We start from the raw sequence: 18,901 nt of genomic DNA on the forward strand, positions 1-18,901 counted from the left end.
CAATCTTGACCGAGATTTTGATCTTGACTGTCCGTTTTTTAAAAGTGTGAAAACACACATTTCGAAAATGGACGATCGAGATCGATCGCTGCAGGTGCTGCACGTTAATTGCACAACACCCAAGCAATTTCCTAGAACTCCAGCTTAAACCCTAAATTTTAGATACTAGTCACTAGTCATGAGCTACCAATATCATATGAAAAGAACCAGATGGTAATATGCGTATGCCTAACCATGACTTCAATTGCTCCCCAAGATGGCAATTGAAAAGTCTCTTCAATCTGCATCACGAGAAAATTTTGGAGACGCAATGGAATTATTCTTCAATTTAAGTATAGAGAACCAAATCACCCTAAAAATCTAACATATTTTTTCGTGTAATAAACCCATTCCATCAATAATTGGTAACATAATCATTATAGTGGGCAAAGCCAAAAATAAAAAATTTAAGGAAAAATTACTGATGTCTCCTTAAATTATAACTTAATCACAATTATATCTTCTATAAAATTTTGAGAATTTATTAATTCAACTTTCAATTCAGCTTCAAATACTTTTGCCATCAAGCTCCATTAATTAACTTATGATGTGACATCTTCATTATTTTAAAAATTCTAAGGGCCTGTGTGGTTACATGAGTCTTGAGATTTCAAATATCTAGAGATTTCAAATCTATGGAGTTATAATTTATAAAATTAGATGTTTGGTTGTGGAATAAAATCTCTGGATTCATCTTAAAATACTATTTGATCGACGTGATTTTTGTGAATGTGCAAATGTATAGCTTTTTTGAAATCTCTGGATTTCACCCCTTACCCATAAATCTCGATTCACGTTTTTAGTGTAAAAGGTGAATCTCTGATTTCATGAATCTAGAAATTTTTACAACCAAACGGGTATAATTCTCAGATTCACGAATCCAGAGATTTGAAATCTCTGGATTCACGTAACCAAACAGGCCCTAAAACAACTTTGATGTTTTTACGGCTTATTCTTCTCATTAGGATCCGACTCTTTGAAATCCAAGATGACAAGAATATAAAGATCGCAACTATCAAAGGGTTGCTCAGTCATAAATGACCAATGTCTCTTGATGAAGAGGTCATGAATTCAACTCTCGATGGTGGTATTTTAAAATATACAATATAGTGTAAAAAGCTACTTTGAGTATGTAAGCATTACTGGATGAACCTCAAATTTATATGTAAGCATTCCTGGATGCCCCTCAAATTTATATATCATACTACTATAATAAAAACATGTACTCTACCTTTTTCGTAAATTTTTTTTTGTCCTTTTTTGTCCTTAGAATTTTTCTAAATACCAATAATGTTGTACTATTTGTTATTTCTTTACTTATTTTTACAAGGATAATTTAGACATTTTAGTTATAGATTATTATTAATTTATCATTAATTTTAATCCCTCTTTAATTTCTCTCTCGATTTTTCTCTCGACCTCTTTCAATCTCTCTCAAAGTCTGTCGCTCTCTGTATCCCTCTCCCTCTCGAACTCTCTCTGAATCTCTCTCTAAATCACCACTCTCTCTAAATCTCTTTGACGACCTCTCTTTCAATCTCTCTCAAAGTCTGTCGCTCTCTATATCCCTCTCCCTCTCAAACTCTCTCTGAATTTCTCTCTGAATCCCTCTCGATCTCTCTGAATTTCTCTCTCAATCTTTCTTTTCCTGTTATTACCCTTTATATATTTCTTTTTATTTAAATACATATAATCAAATCAAGAAAAAAATTTCTTAAAAAAGAAAAGATATATTTTTTCGATGTCAATGAAGAAAGAAATTTTGACAATTGAAGTAATAACCATCATTTTAAACCACTAATCAATTCTTAGAAAAGGAAGTAAAAGATATTTATTGTTTTCCTTACCTAGAATATAATATACCTATGTTGATCGTGTTTTAGTCTCTCTCAATCTCCTCTCACGACAAATTGGGAAGATTTAATTTCTGTCGATTTCTCTCAATCTCTTTGGATCTCTCTCCATCTCCTCCTCTCAAGAAGCGAAGACATGGCACATATCATGTGAATCTCTCAGTGGGTTACAGACTTGAAGAATACGCTGCAGCTGTAGTTCAAGTAGTTCGTCATGTCTGTGATTAGAAATTCGTGAAGCATCCAGTGATTTGTAGCGAGAGCGGGCGGGCAATTGTCTTTCATCACTTTGTTTTGATCTTTCAAGCAGTCTATACAATTGCAGTAGATAAGCAGTCGATGTCATTAATTAGCCCAATCTGCAATGTTGGTGAGGTTCGAAACATTGTTGGCGAAGATATCTCTATTCTTGTGGTTTGGATTTCATTGGATATCTTAGGGTTTTGACCCACTATTCCTGTGAATGTTGGAAGGTACGAATATTGAGATCACTATTTCCTCCATTGTGTTTGTTACAACTTTTTAAAATGGTGATAGCACCATTAGGGAGTAGAAGAATTGATGCCACGATGGTTTGTGAGTTAATCTTTCCTATCTTGCATCTGAGAGCTGTTTTTTCTGTTATTATCTGTCTCTCCCAATGAGTTATTGCTAAATTCACTCTTTTATCTTCTCCGAGTGTAGTGATCACTAAATTTGTCTTCAAGCAAGGGTAATTGCACTCTCTTGCCAATGCCTCGTGGGTACATTGACATTCATCTTGTAGAAGCGGGGTAGTAGCTAGCAGCTTCTAGCATTTCATCTAATTAAAATTGAGTTGGTTTATTTCGTTTTATATGGCTGTTCTTAATTCAGTGAAGCTACCTTTGCTGTCTATGGGACTATGCATGTAGGTCTTGGTAGAAATATGCAAATATTTGGAAGAAAGCAAAAGTGTGGCAATTTGCATAAATACATGTAAGCTGCCTACACAGGTTAGCGCTTATTTTATTTTTATGGGATGAATGTTCTAGCATCTATACTAATTATTAAGAGATACCCTCATATTTGATTCATTGAAATTGCTTTTACTTGTTTACCAAAAAAAAAAAAAAAAGAAATTGCTTTTACTTTTTGTCGCTAAATACTTTCTTCAAGGACTACATGGGTGTTCCTTTGCTTATGGAACCTAACTTCGTTGACTATAGTTGTCAGATAAAATAGTTTACAAATGGTATTGTCACCTTCAGGTTCTAAAAAACTTTTAGTCAACTCTTCTGTCTAAACTAGATATGCTAGCTATCGACAGGACAATTTCACTTGTCTTGCTTATGCTGATGGATATTTGAGATTAGAAACTACATGGTTGATGAAGCTAATGTGTTATTTGTATAACCTCAATTTTCATCTGAATTGGTTGATTTCTTGATATAATTTGAAAAACCAAGTTTTTTGGCAGCTGTCACTAATACTATTAGCTTGTGGATAAGCTTGGGTTATGGGGAAAAGTACCAGCATTTCTTCACCAGACTGACGAGTTGACAACACTACCAAGGCACCAATTACTGATCTTTGACATCGTCATTGCAGGATGCAACAGAGTACAAGTTGAAGGTTAGACAACAGGCTAAGCAATACCCACCTCTGGTCTGACACCATATGTAACATTTTTTTTTATTTTTTTATTTTAAATAATGGCATTTGCCAACTGCAAATTGGTGCATTTATCAATTGCTTATGTATGTGTGTATTTAGACTTTTGAGTGATCAGGCCTTCTAATTCACAATTGCATTATAATTCTAATCTATGATGATAAACAATTAGTGAAAGATGATTTCAAATTCTTAACTTATATCCAATATATGATGAGCTCAATTAGAAATTTGAAACTCATTGCTTCTTTAGATCCAGCGTATTACTCAACTCATCAATACATGAGTCACAAAACCAAAAAGATATGTACAGTAGTTTTTGCTGTTAGGTATTCACTATACAAGCATAGAGGTAGTGCAACAATTAGCATGCATTAAATATCTATTATTAATTATAGAATGATTGAGCTCAAATTGAAAGGAAATTATTTACCAAGGAAAAAGAAAATTAAAAATAAGTTTTTAAAGAATGGAAGAAGGCCAATGGTCCAGATAATCATGAGATTAATGGTCTTATGTCTTATATTTCATGGTATAACTTATTGGTAACTTTTCCAACTAAGGTTTGTTTCAACTTTTTTCCATGTCAAGCACCATAGGCTTGTTTTAAGTTTTTCAATGTTGTAATAAACTCATTTTACATTAAAAAAAAAAAAATGAGAGACACTCTAATTAGGGAAGGAAGAGGACACTACAAGAAATCTAAAGCTCCTCGGATGTGATGGACACCAGATTTTCATAAATGCTTTATTGGAGCTGTCAATTGCCTCAGCAAAAATAATGGTAAGTTTCAGTTGCAGTTCCCTACTGGATATATGAAGTTTGATATATTTCTAATATAAATTGCAATAAGAGGAGATGTCTGAATACCAAAAATAAATAAATCAATAACAGGAGATGTCTAGATATTCATAAACAAGTTTGACCTTCTTACTTCCAATCGCCAAAACTTCATGATTTAACTAACTTTGCTTTGGAATATCAAATTCAAATTGAGTAAAGAAGGTATTTGTTTTTCTCGGTGGAAATAAAGAAGATATTTGCTGGTTAGAGGACAAGTGGGCATTTAAGTGATCTAAATGGGACTTTGACTTTTAACCGGGGAAAAAAAGATTTCGTTCAAATGCCTTTTCTTATGGCTCTGTTATTTGCACAAATAACACAGAGCGACGTGCATTTGCACGTGTGAATTTTTACTAGTTATATATATATATATATATATATATATATATAAAACAAGAATATATGAACAAAAATTGGTACTTCATATGATTTTTCTAAATGAATATTATACTTTGATTTTTTTTAATTCCAACAAGGGATAAAATGAATATTAAACATCTATCTTCAACAATCTCTTAACATCGTGAGAAGGATAATAGTAATTTCATAAAGAGCTAGATTTAATTAATAAGTAAACTATCGTCCTAGAATGTATCATTTGAATGAAAATATTTACAGAAACTATAGGGTATATAGCCATAGGGAAGGGTAAATTTGAGTTTTTGGTTGAAGAATGAAAGGTATAATGATGAATTATGAATTCAGTTTTACCCTTTTTTTAGGGGTGTAACGGTGTAAGAAAACTTTCATTTATCAAGTAAAGGTTAAAGAATGCATTTTAATGTCCTAACAAACCTACAATAATGTAATCAAGTCAACTTCTTTTGTGGGTGCGCGCGCTTCTAGTGAATTAGGAGGCAACCTCTAAGTCTTCGGTGTCCTTCCACACTTCTCTACCCCCACTCTCATTCCATCTCCAAGTTCCTATGGGCCCCAGTCATCTCAACTTGGTAAAAAAAATCACTTTTTTTGTTCTATTTGACAATATTCAGATTCTTTAACATTTTTTTTTTTTTGGTAAGCAGCACTTCATTTAGATAACTAAAAAAAAGTACAACATAACTGCATGAATATACAAGGTTCGAAACCGAACCAAGGAGCGGAAAGCGACCAAACTATCGTACATGCAATTGACAGGGTCATCCAGGCTAAGGGTTGGAACAAGCCCAAAGAACCCTTAGAACATAAACTGTAGCAACTACAGCACCAAAACACAAACACAGCACGCCACAAAGGGCGGAGATACAACACCCTCATAGGGGGACATACAACACGCCTCAAGGGCGGACACAAAACTCGTACGGTTGTTGCGATGGTAGCATCGAAAGTGCGGAGAAGGTTCAGACCTGTCATCCGGCTCTACCTTAAGGTGAAAAGCTCGACCCAAAAAAACTTGTATCCACAGCTGGAGTTAGTCTAGGTGTGCACCAACGAACGCTGCAACCAGAGAATTGATGTGTTATTTGATAAAAAAAAATAAAAAAAGTGCTGCAACCAGGCGAGGAGTAGCCGGTGAAGGAAAGCAGAAGTACGGGAAGGAGCGACCGGAAAACCTGCAGATCAAAGTAAAAACTCCAGATCTGGTCGTCCGAACAGTGAAGAGGGAAAGCAAGCCGAAAACACCAGATCTGGTGCTGGAAGAGATGGAATCGGAGAGGCGAGGTGGAGATGGGAAGTGAGAAGATGGGAGAAGAAACAGAAGAAGAGAGGCTGAGATGGAGAAGAAACAGATGAAGAGGGAAGCGGGAGAGATGTGAGGCGGAGGTGGAGAGGCAGAGATGGAAGCTGGAAGAGCCGGGAGAAGAGACGGGCCGGGAGATGGAGAAAGAGACAGAGAGGGAAAGAAGATGCAGAGACGGGAGGTGGCCAGGAGAAGGAGAAATAGACAGAGAGGGAGAGAAGAGGCAGAGGCGGGAGGCGGAGAGACTACCAGGCGAGCCTCTCCGCCTCAGGTGTTGCGAACAATGGAGGCGGCGATCAGGGTTGGGAAAGTTGCAGAGGCCGTTTGATGGAAAGTTCACATTTTTTTTTTTGGCTAGGCAGATTCTTCACATTGATAGGTCTGATTTGTTAGGTTAGGGTGCTGTATTTTTCTTCTGATTACAACATGATAGATAACCTAACAAAATTTCAATCAAAGCCCAAGTATCTAAGGTCAAATCAACTAGACACATCAACAAGTAACTTATATCTACATGTTCCACTTTTTTTGATCACATGAAATCAAGGTGTTTATTACATGCAAGTGATTTGAACAACTATGGATGAAAATGAAAAGAGAAAGGAGTGGAGGTCGGAGGTTAAAATGCAAGACCTCATTAATTTTACTGCCTTAGCATAGAAAATTTCCGCCATTATACCAGAAGTACATCCGTCTTATAAATTCAAAGAAAGGTATTAGAGATTGACAGCCACAACAACAAAAATAATTTTGAGCAACAATAGTCATATTGCATTTTTCAAGGTAATTTTGGATTTTCAAGTTTCTGTTTAAGAACCAAGGGTGAAGTTTCTGTTTAAGAACCAAGGGTGTGCAAAGTAAATAAAGCGGGATTATTTGTAATGTGGAACGTATTATGAAGGAGCTGCATGTAATTAGATTCAAGTAATTAAACCCAAAAACAGGAGGTGAATCTAATTTAATGAAACAAAAGGACAACCCAGAAAACAATCCCACCGACCTATCACATAGTCACATGTATGAACATATTGTAAATTAATAAACTTTAAACTCTTAAAATGTAAAAATAAACAATAATATTTACCAGCAAATCCCACCATTTGATTCTCAACTGTGGGATCTCATTTCATTACGCGCATATGCCCTTGCCTTTTCCTCAATTTCCTCACCCGAAGAAATCAAACAATTAAGGAAAGCAAACGGTAGGCGTGAAGCAAATCAAAGCAGCAGTGCAAGAAAAAGCGAAAAAAAAAAAGGAAAAGAAAGCTAACCAAGTCTCCAGACAAACCCATATGCTCCAAGGCTCCAAGCTTTGACGTTTAAAGTCATCTTCTCCTCGCTATTCCTTCAAGATCAGAGATTCCAGCCCTCCAGAAGACTCCTTGTAATCATTTTCCAGAAGACTCCTTGTAATCATTTTTTATTCATTCTGAAATGGGTTCTGCAGCTACCTTCTCTCTACCCTCACAACTGAAATCTTCTCTTGGGGAACAAAAGGGTTCTCTCTTCGTCTATCACAACAGAACCAGAAAGAACCCATCATTTGTTCCGGTAAAATTTACACCTTGGGTTCCTTACCTTGTTTCTCTTTGAAGTTTTAAATTGATTTCTTGAAGAGTTTTGATTTGATCAGGTTGCAAGGCTATTTGGGCCGGCCATCTTCGAAGCTTCAAAGCTGAAGGTACTGTTCTTAGGAGTAGACGAAAAGAAACACCCAGGTAGCCTTCCAAGGACTTATACTCTCACCCATAATGACATTACCTCCAGACTCAATCTTGCTATCTCTCAATCGATCAACAGAGGCCAGGTATGTATCTCTGAATTCCATTTGTGGTAATTGGGTATTTTCAGAATAATAGAAGTCGATGCTCTGTTTGCAGCTACAGGGCTGGTATAACAGGTTACAGAGAGATGAGGTGGTTGCAGAGTGGAAAAAAATTAAGGGAAAGATGTCTCTCCATGTTCACTGTCACATAAGTGGAGGTCATTTCCTTCTAAATCTTATAGCCAAGCTCAGATACTTGATCTTCTCCAAGGAGCTCCCAGTGGTACACACATACAACAGAATCTAAACAGATCAAAAGTCTTGGATTCTTATTTGTTCTGACAGGTTTTTAATCGCATGAAACAGGTATTGAAAGCTTTTGTTCATGGAGATGGGAATCTATTCAACAATTACCCAGAATTGAAAGAGGCTCCTGTTTGGGTTTATTTTCACTCAAATCGTCCAGAGTTCAATAAGGTGGAATGCTGGGGACCATTGGAGGATGCAGTAGCACCTATTGATGCAAACAGAGGTGAAGGACCTGGCCATGAACCATTCTCAGAAAACTGGGTTAGACCAGAACCATGTAAGGAAGATTGTTCATGTTGCTTTCCCCCTAGTAGCTTGATTTCATGGCCTGAGATGCAAGATCTTTCAGATGAGGGCCTGAGATGCAAGAAAGCTTGCAGCAACTAATAGTGAAATTATATGATGAAGATACATGGGATCGACTGCAATTTAGCAGATTAGAACACCTCATTCAGGGCTATTTTTATGTAAATAGAAACCGTTCTTTCAAATAAAAGGTTTGGTTGTAGCCTTGTAGTTTGGGATATTTATTTATTTCCATTCTTAATCTCAATTTTAATTTTTTCTTCAACTTGTTTGCCACCCACTTGGAGTTAGAATTTTTTTTTTTTGAATAATAGAACTGCATTCATAAAAAACTACCGGGAGAGACAACCTTGTGGTAAGAAATCCACCAGCCAGGGAAAGGAAGAGAAATCAAACAGTCAAACTCGGCACTGACCAGGCCCTCCTAGCCAAGGTGTCCGCTAGAGCATTAGACACTCTTGAAATAAAAAGAAAATTACATACATCAATGCCCTGACATAACTTTAAAATGTCTTTTAAAATAAAACAAACATCCAAGTCTAAAACCAAATTGATGCCATTTAAAAAGCAGATAATCAGTTGATTGTCAAAACATATCTAAATGCATTTATATCCACTTCGAATTGCATCCTAAAGAGCATCATGAAGGCACAAAGTTTCACCCATTAAAGAAGACGAGTTAGAATTTGAAACGTGTAAATAGCAAAAACCAGTGGTTAAGATTTATTTGAACTTTTTTAAATTAAAAAAGTTTTTAATATTATAATTTTTTTGAGGAAAAAACATAATGACCCATCCCTTAGGGTGGTCCTTAAATTAATAACCCATCCCAAACAAACCCTAAAACCATTGTTGTGCTCCTCTCCCATGATCAAATCTTAGTTTTTCCATCATGTTTCTCGGTGATCCAATCTTAGGTTTTCCATCTCTTGAACCTGTGCTTAAACCTATACATGGAAAAGATATCTTTAATGGAAGAAGATCTTGGTTACCATGTCTCTTTGGGAACGTGGGGGGGCGGGGCAGGATACCATCAAAAGGAGGAAAAATATTCAAAAACACACTCTATCTATAATTTGGGTCAAAATTTCCTAATAGGCCCAATGACTGATATTTCAACAGAAAGAGGGAATGGGATTTTAATTGTTACTTGTTTTTTTTTTTGGGGGGGGGGGGGGGGGGGGGGCCCCCCACACTTTAATGTTTCTTGTTTCACTTTCATGAATTATTACAGTATGAAAGCTTTATTTCGATGATAAATGAAGAGCTACTAGAAATTATTAGGATGTTAGAGTAGGAGAAGATGGGTTACTAGAGAAGAGTTCACCAATGGGATTAGGGTTGTATTTGATCAAGATAAACTTGGGCTACTTTTATGAATTTAAGACATCCTACGGGTGAGTCCTGAACTAAATTTGTGAATTGATGAATCCTAGAAGTGTTCCCGGATTTGGAAAAAATAAAAATCCTAGGGATGAAAATAGACATAAAATATCCAAAACCTTTCAGACTCAAAAATGAGTCAAATAAATCTCAATTATTGATTTCTTCCTACGAACATGTATTCAATTTTGAACAAAAATCCCCTTATATCAAACCTGTCATATGCAAGATGATTTTTTAAAATTAAAAAAGAAAAAAAAGTGTTTCATGGTTGTCACCATTCAATAAACAGAAAACTCATCAATGCAGGGTTGGTAGAGTAGTAAGATCCATACTTCTCAGTGGAGAAGTCATGGGTCGACCTTTGCAGACAACAAAGCTCCCTTTGAGGATATAATCGAGGTACACACAAGCTAATCCGAATGAACATGAGACACCAGAAAACAAAAAAACTCAAATTTTTTTTTTCTAAGCCCAAGTTACATTTCAAGCACTCCATGGTAGAATCATGGAATCATTGAAGCAATCAATTTTCTATTATTTGCAATTGATTTTCTATTGCCTTCCATAAAAATTTTATGTATATGGAGAAATGCTTTTGAATTGAAACTTGGCACACGTATTGTTAAAATAGGTTGGCAAAATCTGAGCAAATTGCTTTATAGGTTGCTTTGCTTTGGGAGGAAACCAATTATTAGTTTCTTTACTTTAGCTTCTCTCTTTTCCAAACCCTTTCAAGATTCCTACCCAAACAGAGACCCTGCTAGATTCTTTCTCCATTGTGAATGCGTATCCTCTACTCTTGATACATCTTGAAAACTACAGAAGGTTTTTCTTTTTTGGTACAAAATTCCAATCAAAAGGGAGCCCGTGATACAACTAAGGCTGTAAGAGAGAGTAATTTCTGGAGCCAAGGATTGGAATTTGGCCAAATCATTACACACGGAACGTTCTGGTTTGCTCTGAACAAAACGCATTTTCTCCTATTATCCTTGAACTACTCTTTGCTCCCACACAATTTCTTAATTCTAGGGTTGTGTTAGAGTAAAGTCGTAATGGTTTTTCTTTACTAGCCATAAAATTCTCCTCCCCAACTTTTCATCCATTGATGCTTTCTTCTAGGGTTGTAACGGGCCGAGTTGGGATGTGCTTTTACAAATTCAATCCCAATCTCGAATATTCTTAGCTAAGTTTATTCTTATTTTGACTCTGATTTAGGGCAAAAGATCTTTGTGCTTGACCTCGAACTTTGATAGGTCAAGCCAAGCTCAATGACATTCTGTTCGTCGTCGATTTTAACCTTAATCCATTTTTAAGGTCAGAATCTTGAGTCTCGGCCTTATTAGTACATGATCTAGGTGAACAGGGTCACCAAGGCCTAACTTGCACCCTACGTTATCCGAAACATGATACAAGCAAGCTGTATTAGACTAACTAGAAAATTAACCTCTCACGCTCTACTACTGACACTCTTTTTACTTGATACATTTATTTATTTTCACTGTCTGAGATTCTCAGTAGAGCTTAAGAGATTAATTAATTTCTTAGCTAGTCTTAAAATTAATGACCTAATTCTAGGTTGGACCAACTCTTACAAGAACCTAATTTAGGTTGGATTTAGTTAGGAATTTATTGTCTTAAGCTCTACTACTGGGAAGGCAAAGTTTAAGATTTGAACTGACACTCTGTCAACCTAACAATATTTATTTGTTTTCTCGACCAAAACACAAAAACAAACCTAACCTAGAATTAGAATTAGGCCATTGTAAATTCATGTATTAGGTCTGCCACAGAGTTCCATCTGCATCAACCTTCTTAATTTGTGGCTTCGATGTGGCCTGGTATAATGGATTAATGGCTCTGGTCTGCTCTGGTCCCCTTCACAGCTAGAAGAAGAAATAATGCAACAGAGATATTGATGGGGGCCAATTGCTTGAACACTTCAAGAAATAGGTTCCCATACAAAAAAAAAAAAAAAAAAAAAGAAATAGGACCAATGGCCTGATCATTTGTTGTCGCATGCCAACTTAGGAATTCAAATTTTCCAATCCATTGGTTTTATTTTTATTTTTATTTTTATATTAACTAAAGTTCCATTACACGTTAGATTAGATGCTTTTGTAGCTAACTTTTCAAACCAAAGTTGAAGCATTGGAAATGGGAATTTAACATACTTCATTGTTTATGTTGCCTTAGCAACATTCATTAGCATAGATAATTCGCTAAGAGGCCATGTCCCTACTATTGGCTTTGGTAAGAGAGTTGATAACCCTTGGTAGTTACTCTAGATCTCTCTTATTTCTAGCTCAATTGATGATGCTCTTTCAATTCCAAATTGTAACCCAAAAAGTGTTGCTTCTAATTAAGACCTCCATCGTATACATCTTTCCAAAATTGATGAACTGTAGGTGTTCATCTACACGTATCCCAATGCTCCACCCTTCTGTTTGCTTGTTCCTAACAGTTAGTTAAGTATCCCTGTACATATTAATACATTTTTGTTAGTTTTTGGTATATTGATGCAACAATTATCTTCAAAATTTTGGGTTAACACATAATTATTATGTGTTGGTAGATTGAGGTTGCTTTCCTTAGCCTTTTGTAGTTTCCCAACACATTTTTGTTAGTTTTTTATGCAACAATTATCTTCAAAATTTTGGGTTAACACATAATTATTCTGTGTTGGTAGATCGAGGTTGCTTTCCTCAGCCTTTTGTAGTTTTAAGGCTACAATCCATTGATTCAACTAGATAACACTTTGACAAGATTGGGTATTTTTTGTATAAATACCCTTGAGTTTTTTTCTTGTCAAATAAAGTAGCAGGAGATTATAAAGACAGAGAGAAACCATTTTAAGTTTGACACATTCAATTGAGAGCACATATTATGACACAAACTCAGAAGAGATGTATCACTCCAATTTTTCGTGCGTGACCCCAATGGCCCCACAACGTGAATTCTTTTCACCCAGTCACAGGAGATAAAGATATGTAAAATTGTTTCATTTTCCTTCCCGCACAGAACACATTCCGGCTGAGTGTGTGTCGATTGAGCTAATTTTGTCCAAACCGATAATCCTGCATTCAATACATGCCAAAAGAAAACTTTAAATTTTGGGCGGATTGGTAACTTCCACCTATGCTTCCACCATTCCGTAAATTGATATTCATGGGATGAGAAGCGTTGTTTGACTATTTCACAAAATGCCATTTTGATCGAGAAGTCTCCATTTGGTCTGACAGAGAAATTGGAAATGTTATAGCTGGGATGGGGTTGGAGGAAGGTGAAGAGATCTACCTGTTGAGAATTTGTAGGTTGTTGGCCACTTCAGCCACCGTAGCCTGTTGAGGCCATATAGTGAAATCTTGTACGGCTATTAGGCTGTGTGCTTGAGATTATATCTAAGGGTCATCGAACCAAAATGATGTTTGTGTGCCATTCCCAACTTTGCAAAGCACCATTGTCCTTAACTGAGGAAGGATACTTGTGATACTATTCCATATCCATGACCCCTTCTTTGTGTATACTTTGGGATCAAAAATAGATCGATCCTTGAAGTATTTTGTTTTAAGAACTCGTACCCATATTGCTTCAGGTTCTGAAAGTATTCGCCATCCTTGCTTTAATAGTAAAGCGAGTTGTAATCTTCCATTTTCTTGAAGCCCATTCCCCCTAAAGCTTTTGGTTGGTAGTATTTCCCCCACGCAATGAGATTCAACTATTTGTTCTTGGGTTATCCATTCCAAAATCTTTGACAAATAACATCTATTTTTGTGCATATTGCCTTTGGGAATCTAAGTCATTGCATTTGGTAGATTGCCATTGATTGAAGTGTCACCTTTATTAAAACGCCCCTTCTCGCATATGATAGGTTTGTTGCCTTCCAGCTTGCCAACTTCTTAGTCATTCGATCAAGCAAACCTTGTGAGATTTCTGCTTTCCCTTTGCCAACCATCAGTTTAGTGCCCAAATAAGTAGTTTTCCCTTTGATTTCTGATACTCTTAAGATTGAGAGTATCATATTTCTTTCTTCTTTGGGTACATTAAGGTTGAAAAAAACTCCACTTTTTTCGAAGTTTATTTTCGGCCCTATCAAATCAATGAAGAGTTGCAACACCACCTTTAAAGCCAACACTTCTTCAGTGTCAGCTTTGCAGAATAAAAAAATGTCATCTGCAAAAAAAAGGTGGGTAATTTCCGATGCCCCCCTTCCAACTTTAATGCCACTTAAAAAATTGAGAGATTTGTACTCATTCAAGTAGGCGGGACAAAACTTCCATTATTAGTAAGAAAAGGTGGGGACTGAGAGGGCATCCTTGTCTTAAACCTCATGATTCAAAAAGCCACATGTAGGGGGATCCAGTGGCGGACCTATGAAGGGGCCGAGAGGGGCCATGCCCCCCCCCCCCCCAATATTGAGAACAATTTTTAAAGGTAAAATGATGGGTATAAATGTCATTCCTAATAAAAAACTAATTCTATCAATCCCTATTTATTCTCCCCTCTCTTCTCTCTCATCTTTTCTTCCTATTTATTCTCTTCTGTTTCTATAGATGTGGGTTAAAGAAATTTTTGAAAAAAATTCATAATAGGTATTCAAAAATCAAAATATTAATTCTAATTAGAAACTAACTCTTCAATCCCTATTTATCCTCGTTTCTTTCTATCGTTGCTTTAATTTTACTTATATTTTGTTAGAAAAAAAATCATTATCAATAATTTACCCTTTTTTTCAAATATGTGTGGGCCCCACAAAATATATATGGGTCTATTCTTTAATTTAATAAAATAGTTTAGAGGTGGGATCCCAAATGGGCCTTATAAGGGCCCACACAATATGTGTGGCAAAAAAACATTAGTGTTTTTTCAACGGGAAGGTTATCTGGCTTTTATTCTTGCCCCCCCCCCCCACTATTGCATCCTGGGTCCGCCCCTGAGGGGATCCCTTTAGCTTGACAGAGAAAGTGGGAGAAGAGATTAACGTATTAATGAGCATGCACCACTTATCATCAAATCCGAGGAAATGAAAGAGTTTGATTAAAATACCCTTATCCATCCTGTAATAAGCTTTAGACATATCTAGTTTCAAGGTGATAAAATCTTTCTTACTGCGAATCTTGTGCATATAATGAAAGATTTCATGGGCCACCATGATATTGTCCGTGATTTGTTTGTGAGCCACAAAAGCCCCTTGATTAGGGGAAATGATACTGGGTAGAAAAGATTTTAACCTTTTAGCCAAGATTTTTGCAATAATTTTGTACGACGCATTACACAAGGCTAATAGGTCGAAAATCGAGACGAATTTCGCATCATCCTTTTTTGGGATAAAACACAAGAGAGTGTGATTTATGCCATCAGGTAGACAGCCTTCCAAAAAGAAAGAGGTCACAAACTTGATCACATCCCCACTAATTGAATCCCAGAATTTCTGTTAAAAAAACCTGTTGAACTCATCAATCCAAGGGCTTTGTGAGGTCCAAGGGAGCACACCGCATACTTAATCTCTATCAGATTTGGTGCATCCGACAAAGAACCCCCTCTAAGGTCTATGGGTGGGAAAATGCATTCAACAAAGTCAGGGTCTAGAGTACATGTAGATTGATAGAGGTTTTTCATGTAATCAGCAAAAACCCTGGCTATCTCACTTGGATTGGAGAATTGCCGCCCATTTGTCTCCACGACAGAAATCCCTCTTTTGTGAAGAATAATTTTACTAGCTAGATGATAAAATCTGGTGTTTCTATCCGCATTTGAAATGTGCATACCTCGTGACTTCTGAAACCAGAACATCTCTTGGGCCTCAAGAGCCCATGCCAACATCTGTTTCTTTTTGTGGATGATACTCTAGTCCGGATTGACACACTTCTAGAACATCTTCAAGAAAAGTTTTGTGGAAGATGTTATCCACAAGGCCAAACACCAAAGTGTTCCAATGTTGTAGAAAAGGGACATATTGGCCAATTTTTCATTGAGAGGACTATTCAGATTTTTTTAACCAAGCGGACAGAAGATCCAAAGAAAACTTAGGATGAGAAATCCAAGCATTTTGAAAATGGAACAATTTTTGGTTAAAAAAAGTTACACCAAATGGTTTAAGAATCAAGGGGTTTTGATTAGAACTAGTGGCAGGTAATTTTTCAACCCGCTGATTTGGGAAACAAATAATCTACCTAGGTGAAAAGAAAACCCGATCCAATTTCTCCTTTACCAGACTGGGAGGTTTTTGTTTATTAATCCACATATACGAACAACCAGGCCTCAAAATTTCAAGCAGGTTTTCATCATTAATGATTGCTCTCAGCGCTGGTTGCACACTTGACAGTTTAAAAACTCACCCAATTTTATCATTGGCATCTAACAGTTCATTAAACTCCCCCATTATCACATATGGTTATGTAATCTTTTGCAGAAGGGAAGCCAAATGTGACCAAAAAGCCTTTTGATCCGAGTAACTAGGGGGGGGGGGCATAAATGAAACGAACAATGTAAGAGGAATCATGCATCCAACATCGAATAAAAAAGATGGAGAGATCTGAATGAACCAGCACAGTGTTGAAATCCACATAGTTTAGGACCACAATCCCTCCCTTCAATCCTTTAGAACCAAAGCTTGCTTCATGTCCCGCAATACAATACCTATTAAAGATATTTACTTTCCGGATACGAGAGTCTGATGGTCCTGGCATTTTGCTTCACAGAGGAAACTAAGGTGTGGTCTGTGTTTCCTTAGGGTTTTTTTTTTTTTTTTTTTTTTTTTAATTTTTTTGAGTCAATGTGCCATTGATACCCCTCACATTCCAAGCCAAGAATTTCATAATGATCATGAAAGCAAAGATAAAACTTATCAATCTATTCCAAAAGTCAACAACAAGTTTTCACCACCTATATCCCCTTGACAGAATCCAAAGTATTTGTGAGCAAATAAGATAAGAAACAGGAAAGGGAAAGTATGGAAGGAAATGCACAGAACTCTCCAACTATTAAGCACTGCCATTCAGAAAAGAAAAAGAAAAAAAGAAAAAAAAAAAAAAAAAAAAAAAAAAAAAGAGAGGCAAATTTATCTCAGATAATTCCAATGATTTAAGCAAAGAACATATTCCTAGACTTAGGATGGAGTTTCTTCAACCAAATATTCAAAGCAGTAAGGATAGAAATAAAAAGCACAATGCATAAATAAAATAAAATAAAATAAGTATTTATGATATGGAAAGACCTGGGGCATGCCAGTCGTTGTTCCACCACCATGTTCTGAAACACAACTTGAAGGGCCTATTGAGCATGAACCATATATTGTATAGGTACCATCGGATTTGGATTGAGAAGGTAACGGGCTTCCATGGACCCCCATGCAACCCAAAAGAGGGTGTTCGAATATGAAGAATCCCTTAACAGTGCTTACATGAATAGATTAAAGCGGTCAATAGGAAGAAGTTGCATGAAGTCTGGAGAATTCCTACGGCGCTTTTGATTGGTTAAGACACTGAATGCAGGTTGTCCCTCTATTTCCCCCTCCTAAGACAATCCTTCTTCAGTTTGAGTTTGGGCATCAGCATATTGTAGCTTTTGTTTATCCTTGCTCCCACTACTATTCTCCTCCACTTTAGGGCAATCACACTTCGACACAAATGTAACGGATTGTGTGTTAAGTGACTGGGTCGTCACTCTCTCAACCTGTTATAGTCGTTCCATTGCCAATAGTACTCTTTCCATTACCCTCGAATCAGCTTCCTTAACAACTTCTTATCCCAGCTGCATCTCATTTGCCATTATCATTTTTCTTTTGACCGATTCTTTTCTTCTAATGGATCAATTCGATAGCTTTTTGTACTATCCATTTTTTCCAACATGAAAACCAACTAAGGTGTAGTTTTAAGACCCTCAATGTCCATGTCTATGAGATCCGCCTTTCTGGATCATCATGGCATTTGCATCTTTCTTTGGTTCCTGCATCTTTACCAAATTCACTTGATCCCCCCCCCCCCCCTTGACACCTCCTCACCTTGAACACTGTCAATTACTAACCCCTCCATTTTCTCAGCTCCACCCGAATAACACATCTCCACCAATTCAGATCTTTGTCCCACCGAAGCCTTCTTTTAGTTTTTGTTGTTTTTCCCATCCTGCTACTTCAAGATTCCTCACGCTCATTAGTTCAACCTCCAAAAGTCTCCATCTTCACCATTGTAGGAAGAATAAAGAGGTTCTCTAAGCTTCTTGTTGACAACGTTCAGTTATTACCGAACATGATAGGATTAGTGGTAGGATTTGTATAAATCTTCACACCACTATGCAACAGGGACTTGCCTTCGGCTTCAACTAGTGGGCAACAATATGTAGGGTGGGTGACAAATAAATTTTAGTTCCTATTGTAGTTTTACATGAACCCATTCATCACCGTTGCTCTTTATCTGAGCATACAATTTCAGCGGGTGATTGATGTTGAGCATCACCTTGACACATGCAGAACCTGCAGGGAGCCTCATCTCTTCAACTTCCATCTGTATATCCACCACTTTCCCCAGCTCGTTGGCAGCCTTGAGAATCAGCCCATATTCAAAATAATCAAACCGAATGGCCTGTATTTGAACCCTAACAGGTAGAGGAGAAAGAATAGCGTTGGCTCTATGCTCGGGAATGGGATCCATTGCTAGATGTAAAAGCATTTTACCCATCCACCATGGTGCCATGGGCATCACTTTGTTTCTATTATTCTCCAAAGCAAAAATAGCTCGAAAACCCTCCCTGCCAATAATGGAAATATCAATGGCTCCCAGTGGCACCCAAAGTTCTACCAATCTTTGGCAAATCTCTGAAATTTGTTCACCCTTGTCTCTGATAGCCATCCGATAAAGAGTTGGATCCCAAGCATCAAGTAGAAAAGTTTGAAGAGCCCACTTCTTTCCAACCCTTTGAGCTTGTGTTTCCCTTGTAAATTTCCCTTGCCCACGACCTATCCCTCGCTAGGGAGTTCAGGTAGTTTCAATGGTTACTCGTAGCAGAAGTCTTTGAAGGGTGGTAGCGGGAACTTCCCGCATTCAGTTGTCTCCCCATATGTGACATCGTAAGATAACAATTCCAGAGAAAAGA

At 36.9% G+C, this 18,901-nt stretch overlaps 1 protein-coding gene across 1 annotated transcript; it reads left to right on the forward strand.

Moving 5' to 3' along the window:
* The first annotated feature begins 7,356 nt into the window (after positions 1-7,356).
* On the forward strand, positions 7,357-8,605 carry LOC149030207 (protein STAY-GREEN homolog, chloroplastic-like). Its single transcript, XM_089152439.1, has 4 exons — positions 7,357-7,599; positions 7,682-7,855; positions 7,929-8,096; positions 8,180-8,605. Exons 1-4 carry the CDS (start codon positions 7,483-7,485, stop codon positions 8,507-8,509), a joined length of 789 nt encoding a protein of 262 aa, XP_089008565.1. The 5' UTR covers positions 7,357-7,482; the 3' UTR covers positions 8,510-8,605.
* The last annotated feature ends 10,296 nt before the right edge of the window (positions 8,606-18,901 follow it).

The sequence above is a fragment of the Hakea prostrata genome, chromosome 1, assembly GCF_041222555.1.
Source record: "Hakea prostrata isolate BN-2017 chromosome 1, UWA_Hpros_2, whole genome shotgun sequence".
NCBI lineage: Eukaryota > Viridiplantae > Streptophyta > Magnoliopsida > Proteales > Proteaceae > Hakea > Hakea prostrata.